The sequence below is a fragment of the Rhinolophus ferrumequinum genome, chromosome 23 (assembly GCF_004115265.2).
Source record: "Rhinolophus ferrumequinum isolate MPI-CBG mRhiFer1 chromosome 23, mRhiFer1_v1.p, whole genome shotgun sequence".
Classification (NCBI taxonomy): domain Eukaryota; kingdom Metazoa; phylum Chordata; class Mammalia; order Chiroptera; family Rhinolophidae; genus Rhinolophus; species Rhinolophus ferrumequinum.
The window spans coordinates 990,891-1,015,694 of NC_046306.1; the positions used below are offsets into that span (position 1 = coordinate 990,891).

General features: G+C 59.7%; 1 protein-coding gene across 2 annotated transcripts; it reads right to left on the reverse strand.

The window, feature by feature from the left end:
• Positions 1 to 19: 19 nt before the first annotated feature.
• Positions 20 to 22,151, reverse strand: SLCO4A1 (solute carrier organic anion transporter family member 4A1). Of its 2 annotated transcripts, none has more exons than XM_033094254.1 (12): positions 21,856 to 22,151; positions 12,914 to 13,791; positions 11,912 to 12,002; positions 10,582 to 10,703; positions 10,103 to 10,214; positions 6,855 to 7,009; positions 5,375 to 5,570; positions 4,242 to 4,407; positions 3,968 to 4,140; positions 3,644 to 3,708; positions 3,075 to 3,223; positions 20 to 1,152 (listed from the first exon to the last, which is right to left on the reverse strand). In XM_033094254.1, exons 1-12 carry the CDS (start codon positions 21,927 to 21,929, stop codon positions 988 to 990), a joined length of 2,346 nt encoding a protein of 781 aa, XP_032950145.1. In that variant the 5' UTR covers positions 21,930 to 22,151; the 3' UTR covers positions 20 to 987. The 2 variants fall into 2 exon arrangements, with proteins under 2 accessions (XP_032950145.1, XP_032950146.1); XM_033094255.1 differs by lacking the exon at positions 21,856 to 22,151 and adding an exon at positions 21,066 to 21,465.
• Positions 22,152 to 24,804: the final 2,653 nt, after the last annotated feature.

The window sequence follows — 24,804 nt, forward strand, 5'->3', positions numbered from 1 at the left end:
GGAGCAAACATCCCAGAAAAGCCCGCCGATGCCCTCCAGGTGCCTGCTGCACGTGCCCTCTGCCCACCACACGATCAGGTAAAAAACAAGTTCTATAAATAAGTATTTATGCAAAATATGGGTCCATAAAGATATGCTTATGCAAGTTGCTCCCATGCCAGGACAGGCGGTGACAGCAGGTTTTGAAGGCTCCATGTGGATCACAGGAAATGGTCTCACGCCAGCTTTCCCTCCATCAGGACAAACACAGGAAGTCAAGGGCCGCAGCTGCAAAGCTGTGGGCTCCGTCAGAGGCAGCACCGGGCCACCAGCACCCCACGGTGGGCGACAGTGCTCTGTACTTTCCACCGAGTGGCACCACCAGTGTCTGCACAATCAGTGAGAACGTGTGCAAGCCCGGTGTGCACCAACCTCATAGCACAACTGATAAACTGTGGCACCGCCAGCCTCCCACAGCAGCCATTTACGAAGAGTTGAGGGAGATGGGGTGCGGCTCAGCTCGGTCTGTGCACATTTTATAGCTTCCAACGGAGTTAAGTCAAGACTGCACAGGTTTTTAAAAGCTCGGCCCATGTGTCCAGGGCTCCTGAGTTCCATCAACGCTGTTTGGCTACGTCCACTGGGGAAAATCCAGAGTGTGAAATGGCTGGGAAGAAGGAGGGGAGGGGAAGGAAGGGGAGGGTAGCGAGGCAGCGCCATGTCCCTCAGGGACGGGGTCGAGTGGCGGGTGGCACCGCTGGCCCTGCTCCTTCCGAGCCAGTCGGTCAGCCCGCTCCCTGCTGTGTGCATTTTGGATGTGTCTCGCATTCTTTCTCCTTGCTTCCTTTGAGGCTCAGACATGTGTGACCCCTGGGTTGGGTCTCCCAGAATTCAATGGGAGATTTTCAGGGGGTCCTCAGTGCTGGGCGAGCCATTGGTGAGGGCTCAGCCCTTCTGGGGAGAAATTGGACGGTGTTTTGGCCCAGACCTGGAGTGGCAGATGGGCCATCAGACGTCACTCTGGAGCTGGACGGCTGAGGAGGCATCCTGGAGGTCTGTGGGGTTGTCGGAAGCTGAGGACTGGCTGGGCAGAGAAGCTTCCAGGCCGTGGGAAGCCCCCGAGGGGCGCTTGTACAGGAAGCAGGCAATGGCAAAGAAAAGGAAACCCAGCACCTGGGGAGAAAGGAGCTGCTGGAGGAGCTGCCCACCCGGAGGCCCCAACACTCGCAGCTCTGGGCCCCCACCTGACCTGGGCTCCTCTTGAGGTCCTGAGGACGCCTGCTCTGGCGAGAAGACCCGCCTTCCCTGCTTAGCCAGGCCCCAGTCTGGGCACCGATACTGTTCATGAGGGAATGGAAATCAGCCTTTTGACTAAAACCAGAGGCACTGAAGGGGGGGCTTGTTGTGGGCTGAACAGTGTCCCCCTAAACGACATGTCCGAGTCCTGACCCCCAGAACCTGTGAACGGGACCTTTACTTGGAAGTCGGGTCTTTGTAGATAAGACTGAGTTAAGGATCTCGAGATGAGGTCACTGGACGAGGGTGGGCCCCCAGTCCCATGGCGGGTGTCCTTACACGGAAGAGACCGATTTGACACAAATACGGACGGCGGGGGCCACATGTACATGGCGGCAGAGACGGGGCGATGTGTCTACAAGCCACGGGCTGCCAGCCGCGCCCTGACGCCGGGGCAGAGGCTTGGGATGGGTCCTCCCTGAGAGTCCCTCCCAGAAGGAAGCAACCCTGTGACACGTTGATCTGAGACTCCTGCCTCCAGAACTAAGACAATCAATGCCTGGTTTTAAGCCACCTGGTTTGTGGTCCTTTGTCACAGTGGCCCCGGGAACCTAGCTCAGAGGTGGTCGGCACCATCGCTCCGGCGTCACTGGTCATGACGGGGATCACATACGGGCTTGCGAAGGATTATGGGAGCACGCGTGCTGGCCTCCGTATCCATGTGCCACATTTAATACGTAAATGCTGGTGTTAGCAGAAACACCCACTGTGCTTCCTGGAGCATCTTGGGGCTGACGGGCCTGAAGCTGCATTAATGGGTGAGACTGTCTCCACTCTGCAAAGTGATCGAATTCCTGGGACAGTATTTAGGGGTGCACCTGTCTGCCCCCCGACTAGGATTAGCCCACGCTGTACGGCCCATCCTAACCACTGTGGTCCTGGTTAGCTGTGCCGAGGTCACAGGTGATTCCCTGGGCAGGCAGACACCCCGGCACCAGCCTGCTGCTTTGGGCAGGGGCCATACAACACAAACAGGAAAAGCAAGGGCCAGCTTCCCAGGAAGGCCTGCCTCTTTAAAACTGACCCAGGGCTGCTCTGCAGAGTCTCACAACCCCTTGTCACACTCGGCTATTTTTACCTGACGTGCAGGGAGATAAACCCGGCTCAGCGGAGACTCCTGTCTCTGAGGCCCCTCATGAAAAGGCTCCTGCCAGGGGGCCATTCCTGAGTCTGCCCTCCGCCCAAGGAAAAAAGTGGAGACACTCTGGCCCTGGGATTTCATTTTATTTGGAAGGTGTTGTTCCTTCTCTTCCAGTGGGGGGGCAGAATTCAAAACAAATTCTGTGCCTCAGCCCAGGGGCATCTGCCAAGAGTTACACTTGAAGTTTCTCTACACAGCTTGAAACAGAGGCTCAGGCTAGAAACGGGACGGTGCCCAAGGCACATTAGAGTTCTGTTGTTCACAGACACATCATGCTGACCTGGCCCAATGTGTGCAGGGCTGCCAGGCTGCTCTATGCAGCGGACCGCGTGTTATTTCTCCAAAGCCTTAGGTGCCCAGAGCCACTGGGCAAACCACCAGGCTGGCAGGCAGGGGAGGGGGCTGCTCCCCAGGCCCAGAGCTGCGAGCTGTAGGTACTCATGACCCTGGGCTGCTCTCCTCCTGCCCGCTCTGCTGTCATCACATCACCAGGGTCCCAACAGCAGCTCTAAACATGGAAGGACGCCACTTCTGCACACAAGGCAGCAGGAGTGGTGCCTTCGGCCCCTGGGATTGGGGGACTTAACTGTTGGAAGGTCCCGGTGGAGCGCGCAGACCCCCAGCCAGTGGAAGGAGACCGCGGACCTCTTCCACTCACCTTATACACCAGCCCGGCGACGAGCATATACCAGCTCATGGCCGCGTTCTGGTACACGAAGCAGGAGCCTTGCCGGCCGCACTGGTCCTGCCAGAGCAGGCACGCCTTGTCGATCACCCAGCCAAAGGCGATGGGCCCTGGGATGCCACCTGCAGAGAGAAGCCCACTCAGAACCCCAGCAGCCCAGGGCAGAAGGGTGTGGCGGGCAGTGCCAGAGACCTGGAATGCCCGGGCTCTCAGAAAGGTGATCTCGGCCATTGGCATTCTCTGGGGGTGCAGGGGGGACTTAAATGTGCCTTCTCTGGGGACTTGGCATCTGGCTGGGTGATTCCCCATGACCTCTGACCCCCACAGAGCCTTTGTGTTAATGAGAAAAAGGCACCCTCTGGGCAAAGAACCGGCCACAGGTCCCTCTAGTGGACTGTTAGGGAATGGCATCCTTCCCCCGGTGGGCACAGCCTCCCTCGTGCAGGGATGCACACTGGTTTGGCGAGGAGACACCTGCCAGGTGCCCTTGTGCAGTGAACACACTGCACAACTATACAGGACTCCCTCACACTGCACCGTACCTAGAGTTCTAACCACAATCCACTGGATTCCCAGCGCGAAGGATCTCTGCTGGTCACAGACGCACCTGAAATGGGGAAACAGTGTCACACCCAGGGAAGTGTGGCTGCTCACCAACTCACACCCCCAAGCCACAGGCCACGTCCTCATGAGCCCCAGGCTGCATCGCCGCCTCCCCAGGTGGCAAGCACCTCACAGAGGCACGGTTCTTTCCTGCCACTGCTGTCGGGGGCCTGGCAGGCACCCCGCAGGATCTGCAGAGCTCCACCTTAGCACGCTGCAAGGGAAGGTTCTGGACCACAGTGAAACCCAGGCCCAAGGCTTACCGTAAAGTTGCCGTTAGCGCAGGAATGCTGCTGAGGAATGTAAAGATAATTACAACGAATATGAAAACCAGAAGGAGGGGCTTTCTTTGACAAGTTGAAGTGCATTTCCCTGCAGTAGCACTGCCAAAACCAGAGGAAAAATTCTGAGGGACACAGCTACAGTCTCGGTACACCTGAGGACCGCAACAACAGTGCCGATTACAGAAGGAAGAAGCAGGGGCCCTCCCAGGGTCCGGGGCGCAATGGCCGGGACGTGGGCAGCGCCCGCACTCACCTTCTGGCCGCCCGGGCCAGCCACGGCCGCCTCAGAGCAGCCCGCGTGGCAGGGTGAGTAGTACACGAGGCCATCGGAGCCACACACGGGGCTGTAGTGTTCTGGCCGGCAGCCACAGGCGACGTTGCAGGGAGCCATCAGGTCCAGGTGGCCCTCGGGCAGGAGGCTGCAGAAGGGGAGATTTGGGCGGTGGGGGCGCGGGCCAGAGCCAGGCGGGGTGCCCATGGGCACAGGGACAGCCTCGGGTCTCGTCCCCACCGGCCCAGGTCTGTGGGTTTACAGGGAGTGGAGCCTCATACATTGCCTCTTGCTCCCAGGATCCTTGGGAATTTTCACAGCAGAGCGCACCCAGCTCCGCATTGCTTTCCAACCACATGTGCAACGCACACCCCAGCTGGCTTGTTTTTTGGACAGGCAATAGATCCACACGGCTCAAAATGAGACTACAAGAAGTCCCACACGACACTGGCCCCGGCCGCACATGTGCAGATCGCTGATCCGTGCACACGTCAGTGATCACAGACACACACGCTTTCTCTTTTTACTCAGACCGATCACACTGTACACACTGCCCTGCTCCTTCTTTTCCCCGCTCAACACTGTGTCTTGGAGGTGGCCCAAGAACCACAGTCCTCCCTTTGGTGGTGGCAGAGCCCTGCGTGTGGGGACGCTGGCCGTTCAGCCAGTCCACTCTCCGCCGACTTAGCTTCTCCCGACCGTGGTTCCCTGACAGTTACCACGACCTCTGTTCTGCAGTCTCGCCATCACCTCCACCAGGAATTCCTGGGAGAGGACCTGCTGGGCCCTGGGGCAGGTCCCCTGCTTCCATTTCAGATTATCCCAAATCAACACCCGACGGGCTGTTCCTCTCACATTCCCAGGACACAGTGACGCATGGGGCTGATCCTTAGCCACTTTCCAGGTTAACACATACATACAGGCTGGGCTATTGTTATCCCATTTTACAGGTGGAAAACTGAGGCTCAGAGCCAGGCCACAGCCCAGGGGCCCTTTATGAGTGACTGTTAATTGGTGTGATGTGCGCCCCACTGAGGGTACTATCCTTGCTGCACACAGTGGCCTCCCCGACCCCCACGGACCACTGTGCCCAACAGGGGTGTTGGGGGCCTTACCTCCCGCTGTAGCTGGCTGTCACACCCGCCATGGGCACGTTGGGGCAGTGTGTGAAGAAGACCAAAATGGCCAGCAGGCTGGTCAGGGTGCAGAGCAGGCAGAACTTGATGATGCCCGAGCCACGGAGCTTGAACTTATTCACAAAAAAGCCGCCCAGGAAGGTGCCACCGCCGCCCGCCGGTACCACCAAGTATCCTGTGGGAGAGGGCGGGGCTCAGGGAAGGGCTCGGAAGTGTCTTAACCCATCATGTCTTATGATCCCCACTTCACAGATGGGAAACTGAGGCACAGACAGCCCGACCCCCGTCCCTGCCCGAGGCCCTGACCGGAGCTCTCAGCCACCACTCTGCTGCGGCAGAGCCTTGGCCCAGGGCCCGGGCAGGGCCAGGAGGAGCAGAGGTCACCCGCACCCTGCCTGGCCCACAGCCTCTGCCCAGCCCAGCTGTGGGGGGACACCTGAAGCCGACAGCCATGGCCATTGTACTATGAAGTGGAGACCAGTTGGCACAGGGATCCCAGGACGGGAGTAGAGGCTCCAAGGCGCAGTGGGACCATCTCCCCAGCAGTGACCAAAGCCAGCCTTGGGGGCAGAAGAGGGGGGAATCCAGGGGATGTGGCTGTTCCCGGAGGGGGGCATTGCTGCAGGGAGAAGGGGCTGCTGCAGGGGAGGGAAGGCAGGTTTGTGGGTCGGGTTCTGGGCACGTGGGGTCAGCTGAGAGGCCAGGCAAGGGGGGGTGTCCAGGGCCATTTGTCAGAGAAGGAGGGTGGGGCCTCCTGTGCAGGAAATGGAGCCCTGAGGGGTGGGCACAGCTGGATTGGCCTGGGTGCTGCTCAGACACACCCCATCTTCCACACAGGGCATTGACCCCCTGCCCTGTGACGACGCCCCCACCTCTTGCCAGGCGTGTTCTCGGCGAGGCTATGGCTGCCCTGTGAGCAGTGGCAGATGGAAGGGTCTGAGAGGGCCCTCAGTCTTCTGGGAGGGCCAACCTCCTCGCCACAGAATGCCTGCAGCCAGGCAGGTCCAGGGCCTCCAGCCTCATGGTCCTGAGAGACCCTGGCGCACAGCGACGGCCAGGCCGAAGGGTCTGAGTGTCCACTGGGGTGCTGCCACCCAAACCCTTCCTGCAGTAAGCCAGGGGTGACGCAGGCCGAGGCCCTCGGTGGTGAGCCGGTGGCACAGGTGAGCTGGAGCCCACCCCCGGCTCACCCCACCAAGCTAGAGCGGGATCCCACTTGGAGGATCCTCAGAGAGACCGGTCAGCATGCCGTGCAGGAAAAAGACAGCCCACTCTTGTAAACACGATCAGGTCCGCGAGTGACATCGTTTGTATAAAAGCCGACATTCGCTCTCCCGCCTGGGCTGGACCACACGTGGAGCAGTGCTGCCTAGGCCTTTCCAGAAGATACCCTCAAGGACCCCCTCTCGCCTGAGAACTAACAAGAAGAGAGGACCCCCAGGCTCGGGAGTTTTCTCACCAAACAAGGTGGCCGCTTCTGAGGCACTCAGGCTGAACTGGGACTCAAGGAACTTGGGGCCAAAGGTAGACATGCCGGCGATGAGGGTGGCCTCGGTGGCCCCAGCCAGGCAGAGCAGGACGAAGGTGGGATTCTTCAGGAGGAGCCAGATGGAGCTGGATGGGGGCGAGGAGACCAGAGAGAAGAGACAGAGGGTCAGAGTGGACCAGAGCCAGGGCCTGAGCGAGCCGCAGTGCCTGAGGCCATCGCCCCTCCCACCTGAGTATAAGGAGCCCCGGTTCCGAGAGAAGAGCTAAGTGGGGTGCCAGTGAGCTGGGAGGGGGACACCCCACATTCATTCCACAGAAACCAAGAGGGTGTGCAAGGCTGGGCCGTGGCAGGTAAAAAACTGGCACCAGGATTCCAAGGCTGTGCCTTGTTGTAAAAACTGCTGTCACTGATTATGGAAAAACCACCTTGTCCAGAGTTTTGGCTTCAGCATGACGAGAGAACTTGAGTGACCAGTGACACTGTTTAATCACCTCTGGGGACAGCTGTCACCAAGTCCCAGACTGGACAGGCCCCTGGGAAAGGGGAATGGGGCACTGAGGGGTGAGCCCCTCCTCAACCAACAGCCTGGGGAAGGGGAACAGGAAGCCTGCAGATTTGGACTGAGAGGCGCCTCCCAGGAGCCCTGGTGGGCATGGCTGTCTCCCCAGCTTCGCTTGCTGTGCACGGGGGTGGGGCTGATGCCAGCAGCCTGAGGAAGGGTCTTGGCATTGGCCGCTTGGACCTGGCCTGCTGATTCCTTGGTGGACCGTCCTGGACCCTCTTCTGAGGACTGGGTGGGCTCGGAGCCCTGGACGGCCCGGGCATGTGGCCTCGGGTCTGGCTGCAGGGCCCAGAGAGAGAAGGTGTTCACTAGAGATGGCCGACTCTGCAGAATGGTTTTCGGGAGGGCTGGATGTGGGCTGTGAGCCTGGAGGTGTCCACGTCACACCCTGCAGCTTCGCTGGGGAGGTGGCCTTGACACTGCTCCATCAGTGTCACAGAGGGCGAGGCTCGGCCCCACGCCACGGTCAGCTTGTGGTATGAGCACAAAGGCTCTTGAGGGCCAGTCACTCGGGGGGCCTGGGGGCCTGCCCTCTGTTAGGCGTTGGAGCCGTGCTTGTGCCTGACCACGCTGTTTAAATGTGGAAGATGCTCTTAGAGTACGAAGATGTCATGTGTGACACAAAACCGACAAAGCCCTCCTGACAGTGCAGGAGGCAGAGCTCAAAATGGGAAACACAGAAGTCACGGCCCCTGGGGGTCTGGAAATAAGAGGCTTGGCCTCCGAGGGCAGCCAGGTGCCCAGCACGCACACGGCTTTACTCTGTCCTCGTCCCTCTCAGCCACAAGGCGTTAGGTGCCAGGCCCCGCGCAGGTATTTGCTGATGGGGTTATGTCCCTGTGCCCAGAAGTGCTGAGGGACGTGGGTTGGGTACTGGACAGCCTCGCTCTGAGCACCACACAGCAGATCCCGTAATAAATGACTATCGTCTGGAGACGGTCGGAGCAGTTCTGATGTGGCTCTGCTGAACTTACAGTCTCGGTGTCGCCACCGTGGCAGCTGAGGGCTGTACCTGTCCTCGTTGGCCTCTTCCCTTGAGACCCGGCTTCCACAGACCCGTCCGTCACCCTCACACCAGAAGGGGCCCCCGCTTAGGTCAGAGATCAGTGCTGGACCTCTCAGCACTTGTCAAGGCAACTTCGAACACCGTGACACTCAAAGCTCCTCGTTTTGAGGACACAGGCCAACAATAAATTGGATTCTAAGAAGGAGGAGCGTGGCATGGAGCCATATCGGCCTCTGAGCCTGTCCCTCAGAACAGGAGGCCTGGCGCGAGGTGACTAGCGAGGGACATGCCCTCTCGGCTTTTCAGACAGGGGACTCTTTCTGGTTAACTTCAGAGCGGGCTCACAAGGCCTCGCTCCCCATCTTGATTCCAATGGGGGAGTCGAGTCCTGAAAAACTGACTTTCTAACTTGAGTGCTGGAAAGGCTTCTTCAGGTCAACTCCTTGGGTCCCACGCCCGTGAAGGATAGAAGACGGCCGTGGAGGAAATGAGAGTGGGTGTGGCTGCGGGGCTGAGGCAACGGGACTCTCCAGCATCTTCTCCGGCCGGCACAGCTCTCGGGTCCTGTGTGCGTGTCTGTCAAGACAGGTGCCCTGGGTGCGGCCGGTCCCTTCCTGGCCCTGCCCAGACCTGCCCAGGCGTTGGAGCCTTGGCAACACAGGGACGTGACTCTCCCCAGTGGCATGCAAACTTCCTCATTTCTTCTTCTCAGCCTGCAGGTTGCTTGGCTGAAATTCTGTTGAATTTGCTCAGAGAACTAGTCATGACCTTAACAGAGGACACGTGTTCCGGGAGTTTTTTTTTATTACCAGCAACTGGTTTGGGGAATGAAGCCTGGGCATAAACTTCCTGACCCGGCTCCAGGCCTGTCCCCTGGGTTCCGGGGCTCTGCTGGCGATCTGTGGTGTCCTGGCTTGTAGATGCTCCAGTCCAGTCTCTGCCCCCATCTTCACAGGGCATTGTCCCTGTATGTGTCTGTGTCCAAACGTCCCCAACTCAAAAACAGGGTCCTACTGGGTTAGGGTTAGACGCTGCCATTCGCCGGCTCAGGGTGCCGCAGGGGCCGGTGGACACTGCGTAACGCCGAGGACTAGACGGGAGGGAGAGCCCATGGAAGGCCCGGTCCTGTGAAGAGGTCACCGGGCAGCCAGGAGCCCCAGGCCCCACGTCCCTCTGAGACCCCGGCAGTCCAGGGCTCTTTTTGTCCCGACACTGAAGGAGGACAGCAATGCAAGGCCATGTCCTCCACAATAAGGAGGAGGAAACGGAGGGAAGAACGTGCCCAGAGGGTGGACTCCGGGCATGGGCCTGCTCCCGCGTGGTCCTCAGAGACCCCGAGGCAGGGAGGGCAGCACCGCCTGGAGCCCAGAGGGCTGTGAGCAGGTGACACCTACTGAAATGGTCAGAGCGAGGGGCTGAGACTGGGTAGGGGCAGCTCGGGCAATGGTCTGGGGTCAGACACATGTCCCTGGGAACCGGGGGTCTTGAAGGGGGTTTAGGAGCCATGAGTTCACATTGTGGCCCTGGAGGGTCATGTGGATGCTCCTCGTTTGGGGCCAAGACTCAGCATGTGTGGGGCCCCCGAAAGGTCTACAGGACACATAGGCGCAGATAAGAGGCACACGGCACGCGACCCCCCAACGTCCTTACAGAGGTAAGTCTCTGATGGTTTTCCCAAAGTCGGGGTTGCTGGCCGCTGTGTGGCTGCTGTCCTTCAACTGGTGTGTTTCAGATGCTCTCATGACCACGTAGCGCTGGGAGCCTGGAAGGACAGAAGTGTCGGCGAGAGGCCGGGACCAAAGGCGCCCCCAAGGCCCTGCCCTTCCCGGGTCTGCAGACGTCCAGCGGGAAGAGGGTGTGGAGCAGATATCCAGTGGGCATGCACCACGGTGGCCGGCTGGCAGGGAACAGGAGGTGGGACAGAGCCAGTGGCACAACGTGGGACCAGAGGGAAAAGAAAGGGGTGCTTCCCTCCCCCTGCTGAAATGGGCGTCTTCTGTGGCCCCTGAGTGGGTGGGGCTGCACCGCTGGATGAGACCTGGACTCTCCTGTGTCCCTCAGTGTCCCAAATGACTGGGAAGGAGGGAGGGGGAGGAGGGCTTGGCACACTTGGGGCGGGGTGCACTCACCTGGCAGCTGCCGTGGGTAGCCGAGGATGGGGACCGCGATGAGAGAGGCGGCAGCACCAGCACCCAGGAAGCCCACCCACCAGGCGCCAACCCACAGCGGGCTCTCGGTGGTCAGCTCCGTCCTGTGGGGACAGGCGCCCAGATTCAGTGTCCTAATCACACACATCCAGGACACATGAGCAGGGCGTCCCTCTGCCTGCTGGCCCAGGCAGGCCCGGGGGAGGGTGTAGAGAGTGAGGGCACAAGCCCCACCTACCTCCTGCACTCTTTGCACAGAACATGCACATTTGACACCCAATTTAGTCAACCTGAGGCCAGAGGTGGCATTTATACCAGGTGAGAGCACTAGAAACCTCGATGAGAGACGGGCCATCTGCAGAGAGAGTCCAAGGTGTAGCTAGCAGTGCCCACCACGCGTCTCAGCAGACCTTAGGGAAACCATCCCTGATGGGTGACGCCCGTGGAGCAGGGGCCAGCCTCCGAGCCCCGCTCGGCCGGGAGGCCACACTTCCTTCCTTCTTCCCTCCCTCTCAGCCTCTCTGTCTCTATCTCTGTCTCTCTCTCCTGCTCAAATTTACAAAAACTAGTATCACAAACAAGAGATACAAGGAAATGGAAGAAACACAACATGACAGAATAAGAAATACAGATTTGGTCTCTGCCACGGTTCTTGGCACAGAGCTCCGCAATTCCTTGCGATTTCCTGGGTGATAGGAGCGTCTTCTGTTCTAATGCCGCCAGAAAGACTGACCGTGACATTAGCGAGTTGGAACTTTCAGCCCCACTGCCGGGCCTCCAGGGAGGTTGTTGGCCACTGATGTCCAATGATTTAATTAATCACACCTATGGAATGAGGCCTCCATAAAAGGGATTCAGAGAGGTTCTGGGTGGTGAAAGTCTCCGGGGGTTGGCACTGGGGACCCACAACTTGTGGCTGGCATCTTTAGTGGGGGCAGTCAGTGGGACTGAGCCCTTATCCTGTGGGGTCTGTGCTGATGCTGGATTGAATTTGGGACACCAGCTGGTGTCCAGGGAGAACTGGGGAATTGCTTAGTGTGGAAAAATGCATACAAAAGAATCTGACATTGGCAGCAGGAAAATCCATTCTCAGTTCAAGCCATCCAGCCACATTGTCCCCTTCCCTAAGCCTGCGCTCAAAGACACCCACAGACCCCGCAGGTCTGCTAGAGCAAGGTCAGCTCTGGATGTCCTCCTGCTGGGGCCACGGCCCTCGGCCGCTGAGGATCCCGCTCCGTGGGCACAGGGGTCCTCCTGCCTGGATAGCGTGGCAGCTTCTCTGTGAGGGCAGGACCGGGCCCAGGTCACTCACCGTCGGCCTATTTCCGTGTAAATGTTCAGCAGGGCGCCTCCGATCAGGTAGCCAGCCGCGGGGCCGAGGATGGCCGCTGTGTAAAAGATGGCTGGAAGGGAAGCAGAACTGTTGGGGGGGGGCCATGCCTGCTCCCTGTGTGGGACACTCAGAATCTGCACCTGTCTGCCCCTCACTGGGGAGAGACCCCTTTAAATCAGGGTTTTCATCTGTGCACTGAATCTGACATCCGACTCGTGTCAAATTTTTAAGGGGATTTTAAAAAATTTCCCTTATAGCCAGCAGCAGGTGCCATTGGAACTCTGCCCTTGGAAGAGCAAAGGTGCGGAGACCCTCGCAGTGCAGGACGAGGGCACCATGGACCCACCTCCCTCAGCCTCCAGGGAAACGGGGCTGCCTGTGTGGCAAGGGCCCTGGGAGGCTGGCCGGTGGGACATCTCCTCACTGGAGCCGTGTCGCCCCAATGCCCCCTTCGTCCCAGGATGGCAACTGCTAAGTGACTTAGACGAACAGAGTACGAGATGGAAGTAAAGAAGCTAAAGGTCAGCTAACAGTGTGGCCGGGCCGCTGGGATACCAGCCAGTCCCTGAGCGAGACCCTCGCCTGGCCTCACCGGACGGACGGGGGAAGCGGGCAGCATGAGGCTAAAACCTTGGAAATCTCGTCCCCAGGTAGCAATGCGGGCCTGGGGGTGAAGGCAGAAGGCTCTGAATGAGCCGCTGTGGGCAGCCAGGCTGACATGGCAGGAGCGGCCTTGTGACTAGTTACTCCGTGCACTCAGGGACCCTCAGGATGCACCTGGGAGTCGGGCTGAGGTCAGCCAGCACCACCGCCCTCACCTGAGATGCTCCAGGCCAAACGCAGGCCAGCGCTCACTTGCCACCTCACCTGGGGCCACATGTGTCCATGTGTGGCCAATGGGGAAGTACCCATAAGGGCTCAGACGGGGCCAGGCCAGTGTCGGCCATCATCACGCTGCCCCGTCCCGCCGGCCCCACTCACCGATGTAGACGGGTGAGTAGCTGGACTTGACGTTCTCGTCCAGGTAGGTGACGCCCAGCGTGTAGAGCGGCGTGGCACCCACACCGTGCAGGAACTGGCCCAGCATGAAGACCAGCCGGTAGCTGGACAGGCCCGAGGTGCTGTCCCCACACGCCACACTGCGGTTGGACGGGCATGTCCCGATGCCCTGGTCCAGCTCCACCTGGTAGGAGCCAGCGGTGAAGTGGGGCAAGGCGAACACCAAGGAGCCCGCCCCCATGACCAGCACGCCCCAGCCCAGCCAGCGGGGCTTGTGTCCACTGCCCCCAAAGTAGCTGACGAAGGTGAGGCAGAGGCAGGCGGCCAGGTCGTAGCTGCTGGCGATGAGGCCACTCTGGTAGCTGTGCAGGTCGAACCGTCGCTCGATGGAGGTGATGACTGTGTTGGTGAAGCCATTCACCGTCATGCCCTGCAGGAAGGAGGCCGCGCTCAGGAACAGCAGGAAGCCCCACGGCGTGTTGAAGGCCTGCAGGCATTTGGGGGCGAAAGTCCACCAGCCACACTCCATGCTCTGTGGTCCTGCTGACACATAGCGCACCTCGCGGGCTGCCCGGGGGCCGCGCTTCTCAGCCGGTGGCTCACACAGAAGCTGGCTGCTGGAGTCCAGGGGGTTGTGGGCTGCTGGATGCAGGTGGCCCAGGGGCGAGCCCAGAGACGCCCGCCTGCTGGGGGGGGTAAGGCCACATCCGTCCTCCAGGGCCAAGGGTGGGCTGGAGAAAACCAGCTGTGGCATCGAGGCAAGGGGCTTATCCCCCATCGTGTGCTGGGGCATGGCCACCCAGGGCGTGACACTGACAGCAACGGAATTTGCCAAACGGTATTCCAGTGGCCGGTTTGTTCTGCAAGAAGAATTTCTGGTGAGCGAACTTGGATTAATATCTCAGCGAGAATACGCCTGCAGTCCCGCCCAGTCCCTTAGGGGCAGTCGATGGCTCTGGCTGCCTGGTACCCCGTCTGGTGGGGTTGAACCCTCCCTGACCAGCCCTCTCCCCGAATCCAGGGTCCCACCTGGACCCACACATTCAGGGAAGCACATCCCCAGCCAACAGCTTGGCCGGGGGTTGGGCACGTCCTCTCCTGAAGGAGGCCTCACAGCAGAGCAGAGGTGGCAGGATGGGGTCAGAGGCCACGCGAGCCTCTGGATCACCCTGACGGCACCAATCCCACCACCCCTGCCTTGTTGGCTGAGCTGTGCGTTCTGCCATTGCAGCTGACGGTGCCTGAGAGAGGACCCTGTGCAGGCACTCTGTCCACACAGCTCTGCCTGACTCCTCCCTCAAACTCACAACCTGCTAGGTTTCTGAGCCCTTCAGTGTGAAAAAGAAATTCGTCTGAGTCCCGAGCTTGGAGGGGGTGGGTAATGAGGAAGGGCGGAAGTGGCAGGGCCTGTTCCCCGGGAGCATAGCAGCTCTGGGACCAGACCTGGTGGGGTTCTTTGCAGACAAACTGGGAACCCGCCAACAGCAATGGGAGCAGAAGCCCAGGTGGGACCTCACCCAGGTCCAGGAGTCAGTGTTGCATTTGGAGACCCTGCCTGCCCCTGGCCCCCTCCTGAGGTGGCACAGTGACCACCACACCCTGTGGACTGAGCCTCAGAGGCCGGGCTCCGGATCCTTCCATCATGACCCTCCTCTGCTCTTCAGCCCTGCCCGAGCAGTCATGTCACCGAGACCACAGGCATCAGGCAAGTGGCCACCACCATGCTCCTCTGAGCACTGGACGACTGTGCCCTCTTAGCTAAGTTAAGCCTCACCCAGGCTCCTCTCTGGCCTTCCCCAGGGACAGGCAGTGGGTGTAAATGCCAGTGGGCGGGGAGCACCCCATTTCACCGCTGTGTCTGGGCACCGTCCTTACGGTGACATCACACAGTCCCAGGCCCTCTGTGCGTGTCACTCGTGTACACCTGGACATTGCCCATCTTCCAGGTAAGGGAAGTGGACCTAGAGGGGTCAGCAATTTGACCAGGGCCACACTGTCAGCCAGTGGCAAAGAGGACTCAGCCCACACAGTCTGGCTTCAGACCCGTGTGTGTATCACAACTGTCCTTGCCGTCATTTTATTGACAGAACCGTGACCCATGGTGTGGCATTTACACACAGGGCTGGCTGTTTACTTTGGAAACTCGTACTGCCCCGCTATCAGCAGCCGTGTCTGGAAGCTGTGGGTAGACAGCAGAAACCACCAGCCATTCCCTAGGGCCTGTTCCTGGTGCCAGCATTTTATTTATAGTGCCACCGCCTCTGTGAGCTGGCACTCCAGGATGGGCTATGAGAGAGCTAGGAAGACAGGCCCGAGGAGAGGAGTCAAAGCTTCCTGGAGGGATGCTGTTGCATGTCCTCACACAGCAGAGAGCTGCCCAAACTGGCTGTCACTCAGACGACATCCAGCACACACACTGGATGCAAGCACTGGGACGGCTGTGGACGGCATGGAAAGTGACAGGCTCGAGCCCTGGGACAGGACGACGGTGCCATGCCCCTGCCCCGAAACTCGATGGGCTGCTGAAGCAGAAACATGGAGAAATACGCGGAGGGTGTGACGCTACTGGAAGTTCCCAGGCCCAGAGGCCACTCTGTGGAAATGAGGAGGTGTGCTCCCCCCTAGAATTTTTCCTCAATGCGTGTACACACATGCACACACGCACATCAATATATCAATCATGTGCATACACACATGACCATCCACACGTGCACACACAAACCACAGGACGCTGGAGTGTACCCAGGGAAGGAGCCCCGGCCAGGCTGAAGGCCAGCGGGCACTCAGAGGGGCCACCCAGTGGCCTGTGGGGTTTAGGGGTCAGTACTGGGACCTCAGGAATTATTGGTGGGGCAGGGGCGTCCCCAGTAAGTGATCTGCAAACCCAGGACCAAGATGCTGGCCGCCCACAGCCGCACACACCCGCACACACCCCCCTCTGCACACCCTCACAGCTCTGGGCGTGGCTCGCACAGGGACAGAGGCCTGGTTACAGAGGACCAGCCCTTCCACTGGGCTCAGGAGGCCACCAGATTGCTAGCTTTCATCATTAGGAATGGCCACAAAGAAACAGAACTTTCTATTTGAAATCAAAGCCACTGCAAAGCAATACAGCACCCAACAGCTCCAAGTCAGCCATAAAGCTTTACCTGAACTGAAAGCTGAGTCTCTGACATACACAGATAAAGCTCATCCTAAAATCACACACATCACAGACCTGTAAACCAGCAAATTGAAGATCCTATTTTAAATAGTAAGACCCCCTGCAGCGGGGGTGTGCCTTGGCTCCCACCTCATCTGTGACCCCGCTTCCCCCAACCCAGTCAGCCTTCCCTCAGCCTGCAGCTATGCTGCCGTGCTCTGAGGTCTGTTCCCGTCTGAAGGTGGAGTCCTTTCTCTAAAAGGTTTGGGGCCTTATCAGTGTGTCTGGATCAGAAAGGGGGCGTGGGGCCCTCGGTGACTCAGGAGCTGAGGTGCAAGGGGTGCTCAGAAGGAAACATGCCCAACCATGGGATCCTGTGGAGCGCAGGGCTGTGTGACCAGGAATCTCCAGCCACAAGGAGGGGCCCTCGTTCCTGAGCACCGTGGGGAAATTCCTGCTCTCACACACGTGGCCCGTTTGGGCACCAGCTGAGCCTGTCCCACGTACACACAGACCGTCTGGGGACGGGGTCCTTTGCCCCCACCTTATAGGCCCATCCGGACGCATGCTCCCCACAACCCTGTGGAGACAAAGTTTGCGGGGGCTCTGGCTACGGGATCCCAGAGCTGGTGGCTCCGCCTGGTGCCCCAGGGGCACCGGCCTATCCTCTCCTTGCCATTCTGCTGCCTTCATCCTCCAGGGAGGACAGCAGTCGGAAGGTGGAGGAAGCCCTCATGAAGCCTCAGCTGGCTTAGCGAGCAGAATGCCCTCCTTTGTGAAGGGGAGATCTCCCTCCTCCAGCTGCAGAGAGCAGCACTGCAAGCTGGGGAGCCCACTGGGGGGTCAGTCACATCCCCCAGCCAGTCCTATCCCACTCAGGCATCAGGTGTCAGGCGGGAAGCCAGTCTCCCAGGTGAGGACAGTGAGCAGGGCGGGTGACGTGGACTCTGAACCTGGGGCTTCGTGGGGTGGGCGAGGCTGTGTGTGCGTGCATATGTGCTCAGGGACGCAAGCTGTCTTAGGAGGAGACCACAGATCTCTTCCGAAGTCCACACACTGCCCTGGCCCATCAGCTGCACCTTGAGGGGTCTGCGGCCTGCTGTGAAGAAATCCAGGCCCGCACTCCTCCCCTCCCCCACACTTCCCCTTCCCCTCCTCCACCCTCCTCCTCACAAGGCCCCCAGCTGCACTCTGAGAAGTCAGTAGCCCCTGGGGGTGGCTCGCCATAGCCCAGCCTGTGAGAACTGGGCTCTCAGCTTCAGTAAAGGACTGAAGTGGTTTTCACAGCCTCACTGATTTCCTTAGGTGCTTGTGCAGGCCCTAATGCGGGCATCACTCCATCTCCTCGTCGGAGGCTGTCTGCAAAGTGGAGCAGGTAGGAAACAAGGGTTCCTGGGAGGGCTATTTTAAGCCTCCCCGGGAGGCCTGGGTCTGGGGCGGGGCGAGCAGTGCCCTTCACTTACCAGTACTCCAGGCTCCATCCTGAACCCTGCTGGGAACTTGGCTTCAGGGGAGACACACAGGTTTCGTTTCTCCTTTTTTTTTTAAGTACCAACTAGCAAATTCCCTCCTTGCTGCACCTGGTGGCTCTGAGGCTGGCGGCAGCCACCATCTGTACCACTGTGACATGTCCCACGCAGACACGGCAGCCCCTGCCCCTGGCTCTCCTTGGCTGTCCCCACCCCCATTCCCATGGGACTCTCCAGGCGGCCGTCTTCTCTCCCCTTCTAGACCCACCCTGGTGTCTCTTCCTGAGTGGGTGACTGGAGGGGTTTTCACTTGAAGTTGAGGCTCAAAGCTGTTTACAGAGCAGATGTGACATGGTGTGGCAGGAGCTGGTGCTGCCACAGCAGTGCCCAGTCCACCCTAATCTGCATACCTGGTGACCACAGAGCTGCTTTGCATGGAGGTCAACAATAGAGGATTGTCTGGGAGACAGCCGGAAAGGCCCTCAGGGAGTGTCCTGCTGTCTCAGCAAGGACAGCCCTGCTCCCACCCTTGTCCCTTGTCCCTTGTCCTCCCAGCATGGGGAGGACGGAGGGGGGGGATGAGCTGGGAGGGGGGCCTGTGCCAGCTTACTGTCTTTCCCACTCATAATGTTTGATCCGTGGAAGTGAAAACAAACAAGCTGTCCTGTGCCACTCCAGGACAACAGGGAGGCAGAGAGGGGATTCAGAGAGGCTACCTTGGAGCCAGGCAGGTACTCCCACTTCGGCCAGGCCTCTGGCCTCTCTGACCTCAGTTTCCCCACTGGAATGGTTGTGATGTCATGGGGAGGAGCCCCAGAGGTGAAGAACCGGCCCCTCTATTCAAAATGGGTCCGGGCACCACTTGAAGCTCGTGAGAAACACAGACTTACAGAAGGCCTTCATGGGATTTGGGGGTGCTGGGGGAAGCAGGCTCTGTCTACACAACAGGCTTGCCCAGGCACAGGCTGGGCTCGGGCATTTCCAGGTGACCTCCTAGGCCTCTAGTACCTGCCAACACAAAACGCATAAACCCCAGACAAGCCCAGGGCGGGGATAGGTGCTCCCTGCAGCCCAGCAGGTCCCAAGCCCTCCGGGGGTCAGGCCGAGCGGCGATGCTTGAGGTACCTCCAAGGTTTGCTGCATAAGAAAGCCACGCAGAAAAGGCAGCTCCCCTGGGTGAGGGTCTCACATGGAGCCTGGCTCACATGAAGGAGAAGACCTGTTTGAAGCCCCACCCCCTAGGAGCCCACGACTCTCTGGACACCCATAAGTAGAACCAGCTGGACCTTGGTCAGTAAGCCCCGCCCTATGCTTGGTCTTTGGTGGGCCTTGCCTGGCCACACCGTGAGTGGCTTTTACAAAAGACACATGGTTTGTGAAAGCGCCCACCTGCCCTCAGAAAGGTGGTCCAAGAGGCTAATTCTGTGTAATGCTGGTGGGAACAGGGTGGGAACAGGGCAGCACCGTGGCCGCAGAGGGGAAATGAGGACAGCAGGCTGAGGGCGGAGCCAGGGCCAGCAGCAGGAAGAGTCCTCACCACCAGCGCACGAGGGGTCCAGTGTGCAGGCAGCCAGGCCGGTTTCCTTGGCCGCCTCCAGCAGGGCCCTGCTCACCTGAGGCCTGAGCTGGTGCCCTCATACCCGGTGGAATTCCTGCGGGCCTGTCAGATCACCTACCATGGTGGAGACCGGGTCCTGTCCCAGTCAGCCCTCACACCCACCATGACCGCACCAGGCCACATGAGTAGCTGAACGTCCCAGAACAAAAGCAGCCGCGAGGTTCTAAGGATTACTGAACATCCCCTTCCAAAAGCAGGCACTGGGCTCTTTGCCATGCCACATGACTGGAGAGAGGGGACATTTTCATGGTCTCTGTCCACATCTCAGTGGGACAAAGCAATGAGAAAGCAGGAGAATGGCCCCTGAGTCCCTGGGTCCCTAGAGGGGCCAGCTGGCCCGGCCCAGTCCCTCCTATGTGCCAGCAGTAAGCTCTCGTCCGCCCATAGGAGGGCCTGAGGGACTCAACCACTAACAGCTACTCCTCCTGGGCACATGCGTCCATGAAGCCATGACTGCTCAGCCATGCTGACCTGGGGAATGGACACTCATGGAGACTTCCAGCTGGAGAGCATTGTAGAGACCGTGCTAAGCCCAATAAGTGAACTAGATTTCACAACGAGCAAAATAAACCTTAGCTGTTTCAAACCAGAGGTACACAGCCTAGCTGAGAACCCACCCTGCACGGTGGGTTTGTCGAGTCCAGGATCCACCAAGGCCAGGAGAGCCGGGCTCTGGGAGTTGAGTCCCTGCGGATCAGGTGCTCTGACAGGAACAGGTCAGCCCCAAGACCCCCCCCCCCCCGCCCCCGCCATTATCCTGCCTGACTCCAGGTGCCCAGCCCCTCACAGTGGCAATAGGGAGGGACTTGGTTGGGACCTGCCTGGCACCTGTTTCAGGAGCCACACTGAAGGAACCACAGAGTAGATCATAGACACCTGGGAGAGAAGCAGCCCCATGAAGAATTTCCAGGTAGCACCTGTGGCCCTGCCCAGCAGGAAAGCAGGACAGGGTCCCCATGCAGGGCGGGCAGGAGTGTGGGGTCTGACAAAAGTGCCCCTCCTGCATCCCTCCAGCAGCACATGGGAAGCCTGGCTGTGCTGGCTCGCTCTCTGATAGGCGTCCTCTCTGCTTCCAATGGCCAAAGGCTCTTGTCTGTTTAGCTTGGGGCCCACCTTTTGGGACACTTCTTTGTCAGGCCTGCTCCCACACCGCCCCAGGAACACAGCTGTAAACGTATGGAGTCACACAAACCTGGATTCAAACCTCTCCACCTTGGACTAGCAGTGTGACTGTGGGCAGGTCACTTAACCACTCATGCCTCAGTTTACTCATCTGTAAAATGGGAGCCATGGTGGCTGCCTCTGGCGGTTGGTTGTTAGATGCTGCTCAAAGCCCTTAACGCAGGGCCTGGCACATTCTAAGTGCTCAGTAGACAGCTGCTGTTGTCTTATTATTGCTGTTGTAGGTTCATAGAAGGAGCTAGCTAAAACCAGGTGCTTTCTGTCCTGAGGTCCACTTGCTCTGCCCTGCACAGAGTAAAACCCACAGCACCACCGCTCACAGTTCACCGTGTCCCAGCCTGCTCCCCAGTAAGTTTCTGATTAGACAGAGGAAACCCAAGTTCTAAACAGCAGGGGGGAGGAGCCCAGACTGGAAGCTGGCTTCTTGCCTGTGGAAAACTACTGAGGGTCCTACAGGCTCCGAGGACGCCAAGTACCACCGCTGCACGAGGGAGCGCCAGGCACTCTGGGTTGGGAAGCCTGGGGGTCCAGGGCCAGCCGGCCTCCCCCCGCCAATCCTTCCCCCTTCTCCCCTCACCCCCCCGCACTGACCCCACTGCCCCAGCGGGCTCCCCCACCCCGTTCCGTCCGGCCGAAGCTGCCTCCACCGAGTGCAGGTACCGGAGTCTGGGTTCCCCGTCTGGGGCCCAGTGCGCCCACCCGGCCCCGAGGGTGGGTCCGCACCATTGTCTCCATCCTTCCCCGCTCTCCGCCTGCACCCGGGCCGCTCTGGGCTCGGCGTGGGACCTCGCGTGATGGGGCGGGAATAGGGGCGCGGCCGGCGTCGCTGTAGCTGGGGACCAGACCCCCACGCCCGCCGGGCAGCCCGGCCCAGGGGGACGCCTCCGCCCGCGCTCCGCTCGCGGAGGTGTCTGGAGCGCGGGTGGCGCTAACGAAGCCCGGCCGCCCGCGAGAAAGTTCTGTGCCTTGACGGTTTCCTCCTTGACTCAGCAGTGGCGGCATCCACCGCAGGTGGGGGGCCTGCCGCAACCAGGCAGCTCCGGGAAGCGCATCTGTCCTGGCCCGACCCACGTGGCCTGCGCCTGCGTGCGCGCCCGGCCACCCGCCCTGGCCGCTCCATCCATCCGCGCCTGAGCCCCTACCACCCACCACCCATCCACCCATCCCCTTCCCCTCCGCCCTCCTCCTCAAAGGTTTCCCGCCTGGGGAGCTGGCGGCGAGAAGGCGTGCATTTTCCATCGGATCCCGCGGAGGCAGCCGGGTTGTGGGGTGTTGGTCCGCGCTCTGTCCCACCCTTCGGCCCGCGGAGGGTCTCGGGGCGCACTGCAGACCCTGGGCCCTCGCCCCGCCCGGATCCCGCGCCGCGCCCGCGCCACCTCCATCCCGCTAGCCCCAGCCCAAGGGCAGGGGGCACCTGCCGCGCTCCTGACGTCAGCAGGCCGGGGCCGGCTCACCTGGGTGGCGCCTCCACTCCCCCCAACCCTGCACTGCCTGCGCTCCCGCGAGTACTCACCGTCCCAGGTCCTGGCCGCCGCTCTGCGCACCACGCTCTGGCGGCCGCCAGCAGCTCACTCGCGCTTCATTCATCCGCTCTCGGGCCCGCCCCCGCCGTGGAGAGGCGGCCTCCTGCGCTCACCTACTCCCTCCAATGGCTGCGCCTGGCGGGGTGGTCCGGCCCTCCCACTGAAGTGACAGCTGCTGGAGCACGCGGCGGGTGCGGAGCGGGCTGAGTAGGAGGGGCGCGGGACGGGGCCCCGGCTGCCACAGAGGGGGGGCAGCTGGAGACTGGAGGAGTGAGGGGCGGGGGCCGGAGCGGGGCCCCGGATGGCGACGCCTCTCCATTCCCAGGTAGCCATCGCCCAGGAGCCCACCGACCTCGGAACCGACCAAAGGCGCCCTCGCGTCTTCCGCTGACCAGTCCCTCCGCAACCCCACAGATGGGGCAACCCGGCGTAAAGCTGGGAACCGGACGCCGAGAGGGGAAGCCTGCTCCCCAGGCCGCGCGGCGACTCAATTCCGAACTGACTCTCACTTTGAGCCCTGGCTTGTGGGGCCTAGGTGGTGGGAGAGGCCGTGGGAGGGAGTGAAGTTTCCCGCCCTAACACTTTGGAAAGACGGAGGGGGCCGGGACGGAGGCGCAGGGGTCGCAGTCACTGTGGGCTTTGGTCTGGCTCCCAGGCCCAGCCTGGGATGCCCACCGGTGCGAGCCTCCTTAGGCTTGCCTACGCCTACGCGTGGGCGTGGGCCACCTGGGGAATGCAGTGTTTCCCCGCCTGTTGCCCTTTGGGTAAAACGATCCTCCTCTTGACGTCAAGGCTGATGTCAGACCACAGGGAGTACTAGGCACAGGGCCGGCAACAGGAGGCTGAACTACCACTTTTCTTGCTGTGTGACCTTGAACACACTGCATCTCTCTGAGCCTCAGTTTCTTCATCTGTAAAATGGCACTACTGATAGTGCGTCATTGAATGGCCATTGAAAAATGGGCTGAGGTCCGTGCATAGAGGAGCTCACAGGGCTTGCCAAGTAAACGTATTAACAGCTGATCACAATAGCACTGCACAATTTTTTCTTTCTGTAAAATGAGTTTATTTTAAAAGAAGTCTGCAAAAGTCAACCGTGTGTGTGTGTGTGTGTGTGTGTGTGTGTGTCTGTGTTTGGATCCTGAGATAAATTGGGTAAGGAGGAGATTACCAACGTGTGACCTTAGGCTTGTAAGGGAACACACAGAGCTAGGCGCTTCAGACCACAGAGGAGGTGTAGGGGGCGGGCCTCTTCCTGTGGGGCTGGGGGAGGGGAGGAGAGTCAGAGGAGAGGAGGAGGTGCTGGGCCTTATGGAAACTGTCCACATTCCCGTTACTCAGAGGGTGGGGCTTATGCCCATTCCCTCTGTCCTGGGCAGTGCCTGCTGATGTCCAGCCCCAGGCTGTCTCCATGTGAGTCTACTCCTGGAAGCTGGGGCGAGGTCCAGCTGCACCTAGAGTACTGGCCTCCATTCCTGGAACTGCCCTTTAAGAGAAAAAGACAACCAGCTGTAACTGGGGGTAGAGAAGGTGCCTCTGAGAGGATAAAGACCTGCTGGGGGTGGAAGGAGCACAGGCTGCCCCCCAACTCCCCCACGAGGAAAGGGAACTGAGACACTCTGCAGCCCTGGCCTCGGGTGTGGAACCTGCTGGGAGCAGCATTTTCCAGCCCACGGGAGATGCTTTCCATAGGGAGTGAGCTCCCCATCGGGGAGGCGTGTGAACGGGGCTAGCCAATCTTCTAATGGGGGTGCTCTGAAAGCATTTCAAATGTCAGAGCAGGATTGGACTCAGTGTTTCCAAACTTCGTTTTAGATTTGATTCCTTGAAACTGTTATTTACACCATGCTTTTCCTTTGAACAATTCATGTATTTTACTAAAAGGGTAAGCTCATTTTTAAAAAAAGTAAATCTGTATCATGACCATAGAGAGGTTACCATAAAAATAGATAAAAGAAAATAGAAAGCGGTCTTAAATTCTAGCCTGCTTAGAGTGCTGAGCCTCAGACCCACTTCCTCCCGGTTGAAAAGGACAGTGGCTGGTGCCAGCCAGGTGTGAGGGTGGCTGTGGGGAGCAGAGCCGTCCCCTGGATGTGGTCAGCACAGTGGAATGAGAAGGGAGGAAGAAGCAGCTCTCGCTCTGTGATTCATCGCTGTTTGCAGTCTTGTTTGGACATTGCCTCTCCTGCCCACATGTCACGGGGGCTTTCAACCTCTCGGAAACACTGGCCCCGGGCCACCCAAGGAGCCTGGGCTCATGGCCCTTTCCCATTGGCTCCACCAAACCTGTCCTCTCGTTCAAGGGTCACCCCACCTGGGATCCTCGTGCGAGACTCATCCACAGGCACAATCTGAAGGGTAGATCGGAAGCCAACATCCCAGCCCTGGGAGTGCCTGTGCCAGGAGACCCCACCCTGTGCAGCCTGCCCGCAGGGGCAGGGTTGAGACTTGGGGTACCCAGGGGGATGACTCCAGGCACTGACCGATACTGTGGGTCAGGCTGGGTCTTCTCTCCACAGCTGACTCTTCCTCTTGTGGTAGAGGAATTAGGAGGGCCAGGGAGGAGGCCTAAAAGGTCACCCACAGCCGCGGCAGCCTTTGAGAATCAGGCAGCCTGATAAAGTGCCCTGGAACATTCTGAACTCAATAAGTGCTGTCTGGACAGGAACAATTAGAAGGAAAAGAACCCAAGTTCCAGTGGCTCCCCTGTGGCCCTCTGGGGGACACACTGCTGCCCGTCAGGGCACCCCGGGAGGCTCAGAACCAGTGCTTTCATTTCACGGTCCATCACTGTTCTCTGACATTATCTTTGGAGGCACCCCAATAAACTGAAGTGTGCAAGCTGTACTGACACACCCTTCTCTCTGCAGACTCTGGCTGGCTTCTTGGACAACTCACCTCGGGGCAAAGTGTGTGTCCTCCTAAGGTCAGAAGAGAAG